This window comes from Herpailurus yagouaroundi, unplaced genomic scaffold (assembly GCF_014898765.1).
Source record: "Herpailurus yagouaroundi ecotype Mexico unplaced genomic scaffold, PumYag 205, whole genome shotgun sequence".
Taxonomy (NCBI): Eukaryota; Metazoa; Chordata; class Mammalia; order Carnivora; family Felidae; genus Herpailurus; species Herpailurus yagouaroundi.
The window spans coordinates 10724773-10743380 of NW_024412436.1; the positions used below are offsets into that span (position 1 = coordinate 10724773).

The 18608-nt window shown below is 42.3% G+C and overlaps 1 protein-coding gene across 1 annotated transcript in view; it reads left to right on the forward strand.

Annotated features, from left to right (window-relative positions):
- The window catches only part of DRC8 (dynein regulatory complex subunit 8), a 133334-nt gene that overhangs the window by 58785 nt on the left and 55941 nt on the right, over positions 1–18608 (forward strand). Inside the window, exon 2 of the mRNA XM_040451867.1 lies at positions 5378–5462. Within this exon, the coding sequence (XP_040307801.1) occupies positions 5378–5462 (85 nt within the window). The remainder of the gene's footprint in view (positions 1–5377; positions 5463–18608) is intronic.

An 18608-nucleotide genomic window follows, 5' to 3' on the forward strand; every position in this document is an offset into this window, starting at 1 on the left:
TGCACCAAAACCAATAAGATGCCTAGGAATAAATCCTAACCAAAGAGGTGAGACCTGGACTCCAAAAACTACAAAACATTGATGAAAGAAATTGAAGAGGACGCAAAGGAATGGAGAGACATTCCATGCTCATGGAAGAACAAATATGGCTACAATGTGTTTTTTTATGGAACCACAAAAGCCCCCAAATAGCCAGACCAACCTGAAAAAGCAAAGCAAAGCTGGAGGCATCACAAATCCAAACTTCAAGCTGTATTACAAAGCTGTAGTCCTCAAAACAGTATGGTACTGGGACAGAAACAGACACATGAAACAGAGTAGAAAACCCAGAAACAACCCCGCAACTTTATGGTCAATTAATCTTCGACAAAGCAAGAGAATATCCAATGGGAAAAAGACAGTCTCCTTCAACAAATGTTGGGAAAACTGGAAAGGAGCATGCAAAAGAATGAAACTGGACCACCTTCTTACACCATACACACAAATAAATTCAAAATGCATGAAAGACCTAAATGGGAGACCTGAAATCATAAACATTTTAGAGGAGAACACACTTAGTAGCCTCTTTGACATTGGCCATAGCAACTTCTTCTAAATATCCCTCTTAAGGCAAGGGAAACAAAAGCAAAAATGAACTATTGTCAAGAGAAGAAGCTTCTGCACAGCAAAAGAAAGAATCAACAAAACTAAAAGCAACCTGTGGAATGGGAGAAGATATTTGCAAATGACATATCTGATAAAGGGTTAGTACCTCAAAAATATAAAGAACTTATAAAATTCAACACTCAAAAAATGGATAATCCAATTAAAAATGGACAAAAAACATGAACAGACATTTCTCCAAAGAAGACACGCAGATGGCCAACACGCACTTGAAATGATGCTGCACATCACTCATCACCAGGGAAATACAAGCCAGAAGTTCAATGAGGTATCACCTTACACCTGTCAGAATGGCTAAAATCAACAACACAAGAAACAGCAGGTGTTGGAGAGGATGTGGAGAAGGGGGAACCCTCTGGACTGTTGATGGGAATGCAAACTGGTGCAACCACTGTGGGAAACATGGAGGTTTCTCAGAAAGTTAAAACTAGAACTACGCTACGATCCAGCAATCACACTGATAGATATTTACCCGAAGAATACAAAAATACTAATTCAAAGGGATACATGTACTCTGATTAATAGCAGTATTACCTATAACAGCCAAATTATGGAAACAGCCCAAGTGTCCATTGACTGGGGAATGGATAAGGAAGATGTGGTATATCTATACAATGGAATTTACTCAGACATAAAAGGAATGAAATCTTGCCATTTGCAATGACATGGATGGAGCTAGAGAGTTCTATGCTAAGTGAAATAAGTCAGAGAAAGACAAATACCCTATGATTTCATTCATATGTGGAATTCAAGAAACAGAACAAAGGAGCAAAGGGAGAAAAAAGAGAGGCAAACCAAGAAACAGACTCTTAGCTATAGAGAACAAATTGATGGTCCCCAGAAGGAAGTGGGCGGGGGATGGGTGAAATAAGTGATGGGGATTAAGTCATCACCTGTTGTGATGACCATGGGGTGATGTATGGAAGTGCCGAATCACTAAATTGTACGCCTGAAACTATATTACACTGTACGTTAACTAACTGGAATTTGAATAAGAACTTAAAAAAATTAATAACATGACCTTAAACTTAGAAAGCAGACATCAGTTTTCTGCACTGGCAGTGTTACAACCAGTGAGACTTTCCCAAGACATTATTATGACTAATTAGACCCTTCCCAATGTCCCACACAAATTCAGCTGTCGCAACTCACTGTATTTCAGTGGGATGATAAGACAAACTCACAAAGATAAAATGGACAAAGCCGTTCACCAAAGAATAACTATAACAATGGAAAATTGGAAACAGCCGAAATGCCTACACTTAGAGGGTTGGTTAAATAAATTATGATAAATCTCTATAATGGTATACCAAGCAGTCACTAGAAATGATAATGTAATAAACATATTTTTGAAATGCAGGATGCTCACAATTTATTGTTGAGTGCAAGTTAGATTAGAGGACAACAAGAGAGTAGCTAAATCCACGTGGTAGGATTCAAAGTGATTTTTACCTAATCTAGACTTTCTTCCGTATCCTTTTTTTCTTCCAATAATCTGGTATGCTATGGATGGTCAGCAAGGATGTGAAGCTCGTTCTATTTTAGAAAAACAAATGCAAACAACTGACCTGGAATTTTTTTTTGCAGTAATTATGACACAAGGTTAAGTCTTCATTATTTTTTTTTTTAATTTTTTTTTCAACGTTTATTTATTTTTGGGACAGAGAGAGACAGAGCATGAACGGGGGAGGGGCAGAGAGAGAGGGAGACACAGAATCGGAAACAGGCTCCAGGCTCCGAGCCATCAGCCCAGAGCCTGACGCGGGGCTCGAACCGCGAGATCGTGACCTGGCTGAAGTCGGACGCTTAACCGACTGCGCCACCCAGGCGCCCCAAGTCTTCATTATTTAAAGAGCACCTACAAAACTTGCCAAGAAAAAACGGGAGATCCTAGAGGAGTGAGCAGACAACAAGAACCGATCGTTCACAGCAGTCCGCTTGTGATCAAAGGAGAGTAAATTTAAATAATCAGATGACATTTTTTTGTTTTTTGCTTGTGAAGTTAGCAAATGTGGTTCACTGCCATGTTTTTTATAATACAGAAAAATTAATATCAGTAAGTTGTGGCATATTCCTTTGGTAGTGTTAAAAATGGAAGGTTAGGTAGGTTATGTTGTAGCCTGGAAAGGTATAACGTTTGAGTGAAGGAATTAAGAGTTACGGTTCTTTTTTTTTTTTTTTTTTTTTTTTAATTTTTTTTTTTTTAAACGTTTATTTATTTTTGGGACAGAGAGAGACAGAGCATGAACGGGGGAGGGGCAGAGAGAGAGGGAGACACAGAATCGGAAACAGGCTCCAGACTCTGAGCGATCAGCCCAGAGCCTGACACGGGGCTCGAACTCGCGGACCGCGAGATCGTGACCTGGCTGAAGTCGGACGCTTAACCGACTGCGCCACCCAGGCGCCCCAAGAGTTACGGTTCTTAACTAAGGAGTACTAGCAATTAGAGTGTGGGAGAGAGCAACCCCTCTGAACTTTGGTTGATACCTTGCTGGTTATAAATGTGGATACAGCATCTGACACAAACCTAGTACGTAGTGTTGTATTCAGTAAGTTTTTGTTGAGCGAAAGGATGGTATATGAAATACAGTATACTAAAGGTTGTGTGCAAAGAAAGATTGGATGAAAATCTAGCAAAATGATTCGTGGTTATGTTAGGGTAAAGGGAATATGAGTAAATTCCCCCTCCCCCCATTTTCTATAATTTGATGGTATTCTATTTATAATTAAAATAATTATATAAACTCAATCTCTCCCTTTCTAGGTGTCCTAGTTTTACTTAGTATCTAAAAAATAAAATTTGAGACTTCACTGCATTTTCCCCCTTTAGGCTTCCACTCAGCCAGACACGTTGGAGTCAACCTCAATCCTTATCTTTTTCTCTGCACCTAACACCAAAGCTTATCAGCGAGTCCTGTTTGCTGTGCCCTTTAGAATATATCCAGAATCCTGTCATTTCTCACCGTCTCCAACTGCTTCCATTTTTATCCCTGCCATCATCAGTCTCCCTCTAGAATATTGCAATAACCTCCTAAGTAGTCTCTCTTTCCACCCTTGTCCCTTTCCAGGCCATCCTTTAAGGGGAGTCTGGGTGGCTCAGTTGGTTAAGCGTCCGACTTCAGCTCAGGTCAAGATCTCATGGTTCGTGACTTCGAACCCCGCGTCGGGCTCTGCGCTGACAGCTCGGAGCCTGGAGCCTGCTTGGGATTCTGTGTCTCCTTCTCTCTCTGCCCCTCCCCCGCTCATGCTCTTGTCTCTGTCTCTCAAAAATGAATAAACATTAAAAAAATATTTCTTGGGGCGCCTGGGTGGTGCAGTCGGTTGAGCGTCCGACTTCAGCCAGGTCACGATCTCGCGGTCCGTGAGTTCGAGCCCTGCGTCAGGCTCTGGGCTGATGGCTCAGAGCCTGGAGCCTGTTTCCGATTCTGTGTCTCCCTCTCTCTCTGCCCCTCCCCCGTTCATGCTCTGTCTCTCTCTGTCCCAAAAATAAATAAAAAACGTTGAAAAAAAAATATTTTTTAATTATTTATTTTGAGAGAGAGAGTGATCAGGGAAGGGCAGAGAGAGAGGGACAGAGAGAATCCCAGGCAGGTTCTGCACTGTCAGCACATAGCCCAATGCAGGACTGAAACCTACAAACGGTGAGATCATGACCTGAGCTGAAACCAAGAATCAGACGCTTGACTAACTGAGCCACCCAGGTGTCCTTTTCCAGTATATTCTTTTATTATTATTATTATTATTATTATTTGACATTTATTTATTTTTGAGAGACAGAGTGTGAGCAGGGGAGGGGCACAGAGAGAGAGGGGACACAGACTCCGAAGCAGGCTCCAGGCTCCGAGCTGTCAGCACAGAGCCGGAGTGGGGCTCGAACCTACGAACTGTGAGATCATGACCTGAGCTGAAGTCAGAGGCTTAACCGACTGGGCCACCCAGGCCCCCCTTTCCAGTATATTCTTAACATCGTAGCTGAAGTGGATGTAAGGCAGGCTATGTCACAGCACTGCTTAGAACCCTCCAGTGATCCATCATCTCATTTAAAGCAGCTCCACGAGGTAGGGACTTGTGTTCATTCTGCTCCTCGCTGTAACCTTAGCACCGACAGTCGTGTCCAGCACATAGTAGAGTCTCAATAAATACTTACCGAATAAATGGCTTCCTAATTGTTTCAGAGAAGTAATTCTTAGTCTCAAAACTCGTTTGAAAGCTCTTTGAGAGAGTGTCATGTGTGGCCTTTGCGTGCCTTCCCAGCCCCCGGCTTCCGCCCTCCTCGGGCACAGGATAAAGCAGGGCAGGTGGGCATGCCGGTGACCTACAGTCAGTATCTAGTGCCGGGTTCCTTCTGCCTCTTTGGCTGGGACTCTCTGCCCAGACGACTCGGGACAGGAGACACGCCGTGTTCGAAGCTTCCTGTGTCTCGATTGCGGTGGCCCCATGACCCTGTACACGCGTAAACCCCGTGAGGCTGTGTACTCGAGAGGCGTAGGTACTCCGATAATGCACCGTGTGTGTCTCGTGCCTCGGGAAACAAGAGTCCGTCCGTTCCCTGACTCCTCGAGAGGGAGGGAAGCACGCTAACTGGTGCGTTCAGATGAGGAGAGTTCCGCGTGCTCTTCCTTATTGAGAAGTTCTAGCTGAGCGGCTGAAATTTCTGTTCCGAATCCCAAGGGAGAGTAATTAAAACAGTTTTTATTTACTTTGTCTTTTGCAGACATAACGGTAGCAGAGTTCCACAAAAAAATCAAAGACGCCTTTGAAGTGTTTGACCACGAGGCGAATAATACGGTGGATGTGAGGTTTGGACGTGTCTTCTTTGTTCTGATTCTAAATGACTGACACAACTCCTAAAATAGAGGAGGGGGTCTTGTCTTTTTCCAGGCCTTGGATTTCTTACGCTGTTTAAAAGTGTTTATTTCCCTGTGCTCTGTGGAAGCCCTCTACCAGCTAGCGCTTTGGATCAATACTGTTTCCTGTTCTTTATAACCTGGTGAAAAGAACATCCACATTGCCCGCTGCAACCTCCGGACTGTAAATTCTGTGAGTGAGGTGACCCCTGCTGTAGCATGATCGCTGGGCACATAGTTGGCGCTCGGTAACTATTGGTTGAGTCGAGTGAACGGAATTTGCTTTTAAAATAAGTAGGTTTTGTGGGGCGCCTGGGTGGCTCAGTCGGTTGAGTGTCCGACTTCGGCTCAGGTCATGAGCTCACAGTTCGTGGGTTCGAGCCCCCCGTCAGGCTCTGTGCTGACAGCTCGGAGCCTGGCACCTGCTTCGGATTCTGTGTCTCCCTCTCTCTCTGCCCCTTTTCCGCTCGTGCTCTGTCTTCCTCTGTCTCTCAAAAATGAATAAACATGAAAAAATTTTAAATAAAAAAATAAGTAGGTTTTGTGTGATCGAGCCAGAAATTACAAAGAAAGATTAATAATACTTGAACAGTGATACGCTCCTCCCCAAGTCAAGTAACAAAAAGAACCCAAACAGAGGAACATACAAAGAGGAGAGAGAGACATGAATACTGCTAGATCGGGAATGGAGGACAGGAGACAATAGTTTGAGACCAGAAAGGAAACAAAGCAAAACAAAAAGGCAGAAGAGACTGTCCACGAGAACAGCAGAGGCTGCGGGATCCAGGCCACAGACATCCCAGGGAGGCCACGGACCTTCCTTCCAGGAGACCGAGCCGAACGAGGAACGTGTGGGGGGATCACAGTCTCGAAACTCAGAAGCGAGGACACAGAGGCCAGCGAAGCAGCGGGAAGTGACGGAAGGGCTAGTCGGGGGACTCAGTGCTTTAAAGGAGCCACACCGGCGGAACCACCGCATGCGATTTTATTTTGTTGGCCACACGTTGTAACTGTGTGTATTGTATCGTGTCTTCATCCCTGAAGGCACAGGTGTGACTGTAGGAGAGGAGACTGAGAGGGGGCGGTGCCGTTCATTACTTTATAAAGTTGACTTTTCTCCCTCCCCCGTGTTTCTGGGCCTTGAAGCAGGCGATAGATAAGGTTGGGAATTCCGTTCCAGAACCACCAGCGCCGTCGGCCTTGTGTGAGCCTTGGCTCAGCTGTTGCTGAGGATGTGTGTGGCTTCACGTGGCTTCAGATGCTGTGGCCACAGCGCGGGCCACACGGGTGCCACTTGGGGGGGCACTTTATCCTCAGGGTGGGTGTATCATAGGAGGAAGACATCCGGTGGGGCGGTCGTGCCGGTGACAGGGTTTGGGATGAGGTGGGGAGCATGTGGCATGAACGACTCAACCCAAGGATGGCTCTTGCCTTCGCCTCAGACCTCTTGCTGAGGCTGGAAGGTTCGCCAGGGGGCAGGGGACAGAGGTAGTGTTAGAGAGGTCAGGGAGAGCCAGAGGAAGACCAGGGGAGCAGAGAAGAGAAACCAGTATTTGCTTGAGGCTTGTGTCTGACAGGTGACCTGTCGTGGGGTGTGGGGGGCTTCGGGGACCTTCCCTCATCTCAGTCTTTTTACTTGTGTGGCAAGAGTTGGCATCTGTAGGGGCGCCTGGGTGGCTCAGTCGGTTGAGCGTCCGACTTCGGCTCAGGTCATGATCTCGCGGTTTGTGAGTTCGAGCCCCGCGTCGGGCTCTGTGCTGACAGCTCAGAGCCTCGGGTCTGCTTTGGATTCTGCCTCCTTCCCTCTCTGCCCCTCCCCACGTGTGCTCTGTTTCTCTGTCTCTCAAAAGTAAACAAATGTAAAAAAATTAAAAAAAAAAAACAATTACAAAAAAAGAATTAAAAAAAAAAACACAACAAGACATGGAAACAACCTAAGTGTTCATCGATGGATGGAGGGATAAAGAAGTTGCGGTATAGATATACAATAGAATATTATTCGGCCATAAAAATGAGGAAATCCTGCTGTTGGTGACAGCATCATTGAATCCTGAGGGAATTATGCTCATGAGATAAGTCAGGGAAACACAAAGACCGTGTGATTTCACGTATAGGTGGGATCTAAAATGCGAACAAATAAAAAAACAAACTCAGGAAAGGAGACCAGGACACTGGTTACTGGACCAGTGGTTACTGGACATGGGGATGGGGGAGGGGAGCCGGAGGAAGCTGGTCGCGAGGTGCAAACCTCTAGTCACGCGGTAAGCACCGGGGTGTGATGTCCCACAGGATGGGTACAGCTAACGCTGCTGGGTGGTTTGTAGGGAAGAGGTGAGGAACGTCAGTCCTGAGTTCCCATCACAAGGAGGCCTTTTCTTTCCTTTTCTGTTCTTTTCTTTCTATTGTGTCTGCATAAGAGGCCGGATGTAGGTTGGACCTGTTGTGGTCACCGTGTCCCAACGTACGTAACTTGGACCGTCATGCTGCAGGCCTTACGCTTACACAGTGACATCTGTCCATTGTTCCTCAATAAAACTGGGGGAGCAAAGAATTGAAGGCAGAAGTCTATGTAAAGAATAGCGTAGGGAAGCATCTGACAGAGAGTCCAGAGATGTAGCTAAGGGCTCGGTTTGGGCAGGAGAGAGCTGTTGCTGGAGAGGCTCCCAGGACACTTAGCTGTGTCTCTCCTACAGTGTAAGTATGGTGCCATTTTCTTGGTAGGGCAGCCCCGGGCCCCCTTAGGATGAGTTTTGGGGCAATTACTCTCCTTTCTCCTCACCTCTGCTTTGCACGAATTGAGAGATTGAATTTGAAATTGTACCGCCGTGTAAAACGTCATGAAATGGGCCTCTCTGCTGCTTTCCTCCCGGTCCGAGGGGCAACCCCAGGTCCGGAATCAGACTGCCGGGGCTCCGCTCCCAGCCTGTGACTGAGGAACTTACTTATTCTCTCTATTCACTTTGGCCTCAGAGGAAGGATCCTTTCAGGGGCCTGGGAGGTCTTAACTATTTTTATAGTAACTTTAAGACAGTATTTGCTATTTTCATTCTCAATTTTTCACAAGTATATGTTGGAGGTTTTGAAAAGCTACATGATGTGTGATATTGCAACAGATTGAATGCAGAACCAGATATGAGAATCCAGCTGTCTTCTGTGAAGCCCGACAGCAGGGAGATTTGCAAACATGGAAAACGGTGCCGTTCTTCTAACTCAGTTTGTTCTTGTTTGGAAAATGCACTTACTTTTCATAAAATTACATACACTTGCACTGGATTTATTTATCGTTATTTCTAAATGGATATTTTAAAATATTTAAAAAAGATTTCTAAGGGTGCCTGGGTGGCTCAGTCGGTTAAGCATCTGACTTCAGCCCAGGTCATGATCTCACGGTTCGTGAGTTCGAGCCCCGCATCGGGCTCTGTGCTGACGGCTCGGAGTCTGGAGCCTGCTTCGGATGCTGTGTCTCCCCCTCTCTGTGCCTCTCCCCTGCTCACGCTCTGTCTCCCTCTCTCTTTTAAAAATAAATAAACATTAAATTTTTTTAAAATTATTAAAATAAAACAAAAAAGTAAAAAAGATTTTTAAGTGAATATTTAAAATATTTTTTAAGTTCTTTATTTATTTTGAGAGAGAGCATGTGCAGGGGAGGGGCAGAGAGAGAGGGAGAGAGAGAATCCTAAGCAGGCTCCATGCTGTCAGGGCAGAGCCCGTTGCGGGGCTTGATCTCACGAACCGTGAGATCATGACCTGAGCTGAAATCGAGAGCTGGATGCCTAACTGACTGAGCTCCCCAGGCACCCCTACATTTTTTGAGGTTTAATTTCTAATATGGTAATAGAGATAAATATAACTCACATAAGGAAAAGCTCTCTGGGGATCTCTATAATTTTTAAGAATGCAAAACACATTTTGAAACCAGAAAATTTGAGAACCAATGTTGTCAGTGGTCATTTTTTTAAAGCTTTTAGAACAATATTAGCTCAGAACAAACTAGCTATTATTAATAGTATTACATTATTAGTAGTAGCTTTAGTAGTAGTATTATACTTTAGGACAATATAATTAGTAGTATTATACTTTGTATTATTGAAGTAAATAATTTAAAGTAGTTTTTCCTCTTTTTGCTCTGGATTAGCAATTATACATAACAAACCTCTCATAACAATTGTTTTACTTATTTCTGTGCATTGTGTGTTGAGTTTTTAAGTTCTGAAGTTCATTTTCCTTATTAGTTTTTGAAAGTTGGCACCTTGAAAACCATTGAGGCAGATTTTTAATATCATTAATTGGGGCCATTTTAATTTTGCCTCATATAAAACATAGAGCATGATACATTGTGACTTAAGTACATTTTTCCTGTTCTGTGTTCAGACTTCAATCAGTAAGACTGATTGGGAACCAAATTTTTGTATAGATGAGATACAGACAAGGGATAAAATTCAAAAGGTACAAAGAATAGTACAGGCACGTCTTTCTACCTCTAACTCCGGCTAACCAGTTCCTCTTTTTATTTATTTTGTTTTATTTTATTAAAAAAAGTTTTTTTAATGTTTACTTTTGAGAGAGAGAGTGAGACAGAGTGGAAGCAGGGGAGGGGCAGAGAGAGAGGGAGACACAGAATCGGAAGCAGGCTCCAGGCTCCGAGCCGTCAGCACAGAGCCCAACGCGGGATCCAAACCACAAACGGTGAGATTGTGACCTGAGCCGAAGTCAGACGCTCAGCCGACTGAGCCACCCAGGTGCCCCATGTTTTATTTTATTTTTAAAGTTTATTTAACTATTTTGAGAGAGAGTGAGCAGGGGGAGCAGGGGACAGAGAGACAGGAAGAGAGAGAGAGAATCCCAAGCAGGCTCTGCACCATCAGTGCAGAGCCTGAGGAAGGGCTGGAAGTCAAGAACCGTGAGATTGTGACCTGAGCTGAAATCCAGAGCCAGACGCTCAACCCGCTGAGCCACCCAGGTGCCCCAGTTCCTCTTATTAAAGCAAGATTGTTACAAGTTTTTTTCCAGAGACAGTCCATGCACATACAAGAGTGTGTGTGTGTGTGTGTGTGTGTGTGTGTGTGTGTGTGTTTTAATGTGGTAAGTATATATAACATGAAATTTAACATTTTAACCATTTTTAAGTGTACAATTTATTGGCTTTAAGTACATTCACATGCCTGCCACGCATCTCCAGAACCTTATCTTCTCAAACTGGAACTCTGTACCCCTTGAAACAATAACTCCACACTCCCCCTCTCGCTAGCTCCCGGCGGCCACTCATCTACTTTCTGTCTCTATGAGTTTGACTGTTCTTGGGATGCCATATAAGCAAAGTCATACAACATTTGCCCTTTTGTGTCTGGTTTATTTCTTCTAGCATAACATCTTTGAGGTTTATCCTTGTGACATGTGTCAGAATTTCATAGCGTTTTTTTAATTTAAACATTTTTTTAACATTTATTCATTTTTTGAGAGTGAGAGAGACAGAGCACGAGAGGGGGAGGAGCAGAGAGAGAGGGAGACACAGAATCGGAAGCAGGCTCCAGGCTCTGAGCTGTCAGCACAGAGCCCGACGTGGGGCTTGAACCCACAGACCGCGAGATCATGACCTGAGCTGAAGTCAGACGCTCAATTGACTGAGCCACCCGGGCGCCCCAAATTTCATAACCTTTTTAAGGCTGAATAATACTCTCCTGTGCGTATACACCACGTTTTAGTTATCCATTCCTCTGTTCATAGACATTTGGGTTGTTTCCACCTTTTGGCTTTTTTGCTCAATGTTGCTATGAACATTGCTGAACAAATATTTGTTCAAGTCCCTGCTTTCAGTTCTTTTGGATGAACACCCAGCAGGAGAGTTGCTAGATGATGTAGTAATTCTATGTTTAATATTTTAGGAAACCACCACACCGATTTCCACAACAGCTGCATCATTTTGCATTTCTACCAGCAAAGCACAAGGGTTCCAAGTTCTCTATGTCCTTGCCAACATTTGTTATTCTGTTTTTCCTTTTTTATCATAATGGGTCTAAAGTGGTATCTTGTGATTTGGATTTGCATTTTCCTAATGATTAATGATGTTGAGCATATCTGCTTGTGCTCATTGGTTATTTGTACCTCTTCTCTGGAGAAATGTCCATTTAAGCCCTTTGCCCATTTTTAAATCGTACTGTTTTTGTTTGTGTTTTTTTTGATGTTGAGTTATAGGATGTGTATTTTTTTTTTAATTTTTTTTTTCAACGTTTATTTATTTTTGGGACAGAGAGAGACAGAGCATGAATGGGGGAGGGGCAGAGAGAGAGGGAGACACAGAATCGGAAACAGGCTCCAGGCTCTGAGCCATCAGCCCAGAGCCTGACGCGGGGCTCGAACTCACGGACCCCGAGGTCGTGACCTGGCTGAAGTCGGACGCTTAACCGACTGCGCCACCCAGGCGCCCCTGTATTTTTTTTTTTAAATGTTTGCTTATTTTGAGAGAGAGAGAGAGAGAGAGCAAGCCAATGGAGGAGGGGCAAAAAGAGAGGGAGAGAGAGAATCCCAAACAGGCTCCATGCTGTCAGCACAGAGCCCAGAGCTCAATGTGGGGCTTGAACCCATGAACCATGAGATCATGACCTGAGCCAAACAAGAGTCAGAAGCTTAACCGACTGAGCCCCCGGCGTCGCGGGATGTGTATTTTTAATGTAAGTGGTGAGAGACTAAACTGTTCTGTACTTTGCTTTTTTCACTTATCATATCTTTGTGATTATTCTTATTAGTACGTAAGAGCTTCCTCATTTCGTTGTATGGATGAACCATAATATACTGAATTAATTTCCTATCAGTGGTTATTTAGGTTGTTTCCAGGCTCTTGTTATTTTTTTTTAAGTGTGTTTATTTATTTTTAATGAGAGAGAGAGAGAGAGAGAGAGAGAGAGAGAGACAGCATATGTGCATGCACATGATCAGGGGAGGAGCAGAGAGAGAGAGAGAGAGAATCCCAAGCAGGCTTCTCACTGTCAGCATGGAGTCTGATGCAGGGCTCAAACTCATGAATTGTGAAATCATGATCTGAGCCAAAATCAAGAGTTGGACACTTCACCGACTGAGCCAGCCAGGCATCCTCAGACTCTTGTTATGACAGTCCATGTTATGGAGAATAGCTCACTTTGCATGTTATTTTGCAAAAGTGAGAATTTTTCTTTAGTTAAATTCTTGAAAATACATTAAAGTGCATGAATATTTTTGCTAGCTGTTGCTATATTGACAATGTATTCTTTCACTTTATTTAAAACTTCTTTTAATGTTTATTTATTCTTGAGAGAGAGAGACAGAGTAATAGCAGGGGAGGGGCAGAGAGAGAGAGACAGAATCCGAAGCAGGCTCCAGGTTCCTAGCTGTCAGCACAGGGCCTGACGTAGGGCTCAAACTCATGAACTGCGAGATCATGACCTGAGCCGGTCAGACACTTAACTGACTGAGCCACTCAGGTGCCCCTTTTTCACTTTATTTTATGAGTATGCCTGTTTCCTTACTCTCTCTTAGACAAAGTTTAATCATCAGACTTTAAGATTTTTGCTAATGTGATACGTAAAGGATAGAAACTCAGTGTTAATTTTCATTTCTCTAATTATGGACCTCTCTCTGTATGTCTAAAAGTGGTTTGTATTTCCTTTTGTTTGAACTGGCAGTTCATGCCCTTTCCCATTTTTTTATTGAATTTTTTTTTTTTTTTATATTAAAGATCCTAGCCATAGAGTGTGAACTGTATGCCATCTGTCTTTTGACTATTTTTACTTTCTGGTGTTCAGAAATTTAAAAAAAAAAAAAAAAAAAAAGGTAAATTACACACCGGTATGGATTTGGTTTTTGGAAACAAACAAAAGTCATCAGAGTAGTCTTAATAGAATAAATTTAAGTTGGCCTGAATGAAGCTAGTATAGTAAAAAATAACATTCCACAAGGAATGCCTTTAAAGTAAAGAAGCTAATTAATTTTTCCATGTAGCTGATGAATTTAATTTGAATGTCATTCAAATCTGAATCACAAACAAATCTAGTTCTTTTGTAATCAGTTTTCTTTCATTTTTGAGTCTAACAGAATAAAGGTATACTACAAGTCAGTAGAGTCAGTTGCTGGCTGTATCGTTGAATTTTTTTTTTTTTTTTTACGTTATTGTAATATTACTGACTATATTCCCGGTGCTATACCTTTCATCTCTTTGTACGTCTTGATCTCCTTCCTCTTTTATCCACCCTCCCTCCCCACCTCCTTTCTGGCAACCAGCAGTTTGTTCTCTGCATTTAAGAATCTGTTTGTTTTTTGTTGGTTGTTCATTTGTTTTGCTTTTTAGATTCCACATACAAGTGAAATCGTATGGTGTTTATCTTTCTCTGTCTGACTCACCTCACTTAGCATAATACCCTCCAGGTCCATCCATGTTGTTGCAAATGGCAAGATTTCATTCTGTTTTATGGCTAAGAAATGTTCGTGTGTGTGTGTGTGTGTGTGTGTGTGTGTGTGTGTGTGTGTGACATCTTCTCTATCCATTCATCCATTGATGGACACTTGGGCTGCTTCCGTATCTTGGCTATTATAAGTAATGCTGCAATGAATATGGAGATGCATATATGTTTTTGAATTAGTATCTTTGTTTTCTTTGGATAAATACCCAGTAGTGAAATTGCTGGATCATATGGCATTTCTGTTTTTAATTTTTTGAGGAACCTCCATTACTGTTTTCCACAGAGGTTGCACCAATTTACATTCCTACCAACAGTGCATGAGGGTTCTCTTTTATCCACTTCTTTGCCAACACTTGTCATTGTTTTGTCATTTTGAGACTATTATGACAGGTGTGAGGTGATATCTCATCGTGGTTTTGATTTGCATTTCCCTGATGATAAGTGATGTTGAGCACCTTTTCATGTGTCTGTTGGCCATCTGGATGTCTTTGGGAAAAGTGTCTGTTCAGGTCCTCTGCCTGTTTTAAGTGGATTATCTTTTTTTAAGTGGATTATCTTTTTTTTTTTGTGTGTGGTGTTGAGCTATATAAGTTCTTTATGTATTTTGGATACTAATCCCTCATAGGATCTATCATTTGCAAATATCTTCTCCCATTTGGTATGTTGCCTTTCTGTTTTGTTGATGGTTTCCTTCACCATGCAAAAGCTTTTTATTTTGGTCTAGTCCCAGTAGTTAGTTAATAAGAATAAACTTTTGTTTTCCTTGCCAGAGGAGACATATCTAGAAGAATGTTAAGGGCAATGTCCAAGAGATTACTGCATGTTTTCCTCTGGGAGTTTTATGGTTTCAGATCTTACATTTAGGTCTTTAATCCATTTTGAGGTGTTCTTTTTTGTTGTTGTTTTTTTGTTTGTTTGTTTGTTTGTTTGTTTTAGTGTAGAGGGTAAGAAAGTGGCCCAGTTTCATCTTTTTTGCATGTAGCTGTCTAGTTTTCCGAATGTAATTTATTGAAAAGGCTGTCTTTTCTCCATTGTATATTCCTGTCTCTCTATCCTGTCCTATTGATCTCTGTGTTTGTTTTTGTGCCACTATCATGGTTTTGATTACTATCATTGGTTTTTTTATGTGCCACCCTCTTTTTATTTATTTTCCTCATGCCTGCTTCACTTAAGCCCTGAGAGTGTTAAGAGTAGCAAATGAAAAATCATGAATGAATTTTGAAAGGTGTTTAAGATCGGATCAAGTTATATATGTTTTTAACACTCCATTCTAACCAACTCCAGAATGGTCTGATCCTGGAGAATTTGGTGCGCCAAGATGACAAGGGTCCAATCCTGGAATAAAAGTGCTGGTCGTCCTGTTTCCCAACCACACCCATCTGTGCCATTCCTATGTTTCTGTGCCTTTGCAGAGTGACATTATTGGTATTTGAGACTATTCTGTGTTTACTTTATTCCTGCTTCTTCTATAGGAGATTGTTCCTAATATTTTCTTGCTTTCATAGTCTTTGAGCAAACTTTTTGTAGTCCAGCGGCCCCCTGGGTGTCCTCTTGCTAATGCACCGAGTCTCCTTTTTGGTGTTTCCATCCCAACTCAGCATGAGTCTCTGAGGCACACAACGCCCAGTGTTCATCTGTTTCACTGATAAGGAGACTTGAGTTTCTTAAGCAGTTGGCAGGAACTTTGAGTGTATTAGAGCTTGTCTAAAATTCAATAAGAAGTAGGTAAGAAGAACCTTTTTGTGATGGATTAGGGATAACTTTTCCTAAGAAGATTGGAGGTACCTTGAATATTATTTCTACTTCTTTGTATTTAATACTGTTTTTGAAGATAAGTTGATACAAGATTTCACAATACATTTAATTAGGTAGTAAAAAGGGTAGTAAAAAGGGTGAGCAATACAGAGAGATTGCAGGGACAGTTTCCCTAAACAATTATTATCTGAGAAAGCTTGAAATGACTCAAAGAGCTTTGGAGAAACTGCGCAGGTCAGTGGGCCTGTGTTTGTGCGATGGGAAAACACAGTATTAAAGAGGAATGGGATTGTTGGATCCATAATTGTAAAAACCGGGTCTGTTCTTGCGTAGTTCACACACGTGAATGAAATGAGTGATGGCCTAGACCACGTGGACAGCTTGGATCAATTTCAACAACGAATGTTGCGTCACAAAAATTACAAAAAGAAGCAAACCTGATAACATACGTAAATGTTAAATATACAAAAGAACAGCAGCATCTGTGGTGTGTGAATACAGTGCTGTGCATGGGAACGAGAAATATTATCCTCAGAATGGTGGTCGCATCTGAAGACAGAGACGGAAGGGATGGAGAGCGGGACTTCAGCTGTTTCTGCTGTGTTTTATTGTTAGCGAAAAAATTGGAAGCAAATGTGGCAAAAGGTTAAATCTTGGTATTGGATGTATGGCTGTTATATTTTTGTGTGTCCTTTTTTCTGTAATATCTCACAATGTATTTCACAATAAAAACGCATATTTGTTTCAAGAGTGGTGTATACCTTGACTTTTCACCATCTCACTTTCCGCTTGCTTTGTGAAATTTCGGTTTGCTTCTCATAGTCCTTTTGATGAACTGCGATTAAATAATCACTCGAAGTTTTAAAATCTCATCCCAGGGGCGCCTGAGTGGCTCAGTCGGTTAAACGTCCGGCTTTGTCTCAGATCACGATCTCTCAGTTTGTGGGTTTGAGCCCCACATCAGGCTCTGTGCTGACAGCTCGGAGCCTGGAGCCTGCTTTGGATTTTGTGTCTTCCTCTCTGTCTGCCCTCTCGCGCTCGTGCTCTTTCTCTCTCTCTCTCTCTCTCTCTCTCTCTCTCTCTCTCTCTGTCAAAAGTAAACATAAAAAAAAATTCCAAAAATAAAAAATTGGGGCATCTGGGTGGCTCAATCGGTTAAGTGCCTGACTTCGGCTCAGGTCATGATCTCACGGTTTGTGGGTTTGAGCCCTGACTCGGGCTCTGTAGCTGACAGCTCAGAGCCTGGATCCTGCTTCGGATTCTGTGTCTGTCTCTCTCTCTCTGCCCCTCCCCCACTCATGCTCGCTCTCTCTCTCTCTCTCTCTCTCTCTCTCCCCCTCTGTCTCTCTCAAAAAAATTAAGTAAACATGAAAAAAATTTTTTTAATTAAAAATAATTTAAAAATCATCCCAAATCTTACCTCCCAAAATAACAGTTGTTAATGTTAGACAAATGTAGCTCTCTCTAGACCTCTTTTTATTCATATAATAGGATAAATGGGGAGTTAATAAGAAAGGAAGTAGGAGGAATGGGAAGAAAGGAAAAAGAAAACGTATGGAAGAAAATAATCTAGAATATAATCCCCACGAGGGCAGGACCTTCTGTCTGTTCTGTTCACTGCTGTATTTCAGCACCGCGGACTGTGCTTGGCACATAGCGGTTGCCGAATATACATACATTTATTAAACACATGAGGGAAGAGACTAGCCTCTAAAAATAAGATCACGATAACCATGCTTTTAAAAAACAAAAAGTATTAATTTAATTTTACTTGAATTAAGAAACGAAAAAAATAAACTTAAATTGAAGAAGTTGTGGACTCTCAAATGTTTGCTGGCCAGGAGAGACATTATTTATTTTCACTTCAGAGAAGATAATGAGGAAAACCTTACGAGGGTATGTGTGTTTTGAAAAAACTACTTATTTCAAATACAGAGTGTCAGTTGACTCCCTCCTGTGGAGAATGTGGACGGTAGCACTTGTAAATTTCTTCCATTTTTTCACCCTCAGTTCCCCGATTTATCTGCGGCATATTATTATGTTTACGCTGACAAGGTACAATATTCATACTTGGTTTTGTGTTAATTTTTTTAGTATATTTTTTCTCTATTTGAATGGAATTACTGCTGACCCCCATTTCCCTTCCCTTCTCATATTCTTTGATTTATTTCTGTGGTCTGGGTCCTCTTGTCAGTTTCTTTTGCAAAAAGGGCTCTTGGGTATTTTTGCAAGTTCTTTAATGTTTATTTTTTAAAATGTTTAGAGAGAGAGAGAGAGAGAGCATGAGGTGGGGAGGGACAGACACGGGGAGGGGGGCAGGGGGGAGACAGAAGATCTGAAGCAGACTCTGCGGTGACAGCAGAGAGCTCCATGCAGGGCTCGAACTCTTGAGTCACAAGATCATGACCTGAGCTGAAGTTGGACGCTTAACCAACTGAGCGACCCAGGAGCCCCAGTTCTTTCATGTTTCAAATGTTTGCCTTATAGCCAAATACTTTGTACTTGAATGACATCTTAAAAGTTTATACCATCATTGTTAAAAATGGCTGTAAGACAAACACGTTGGGATGTATAGCTGTATCATAATTTAATGTATCTCCTAATTTTGGAAACTTGGGTTGCTCATAATATGATGCTATTGTTGTGTCAGGGCTAAAATTATTATTATTTTTTTTTCTTCTTTTTTTTTTTTTAATTTTTTTTCAACATTTACTTATTTTTGGGACAGAGAGAGACAGAGCATGAACGGGGGAGGGGCAGAGAGAGAGGGAGACACAGAATCGGAAACAGGCTCCAGGCTCTGAGCCATCAGCCCAGAGCCCGACGCGGGGCTCGAACTCCCGGACCGCGAGATCGTGACCTGGCTGAAGTCGGACGCTTAACCGACTGCGCCTGGGTGGCGCAGTCGGTTAAG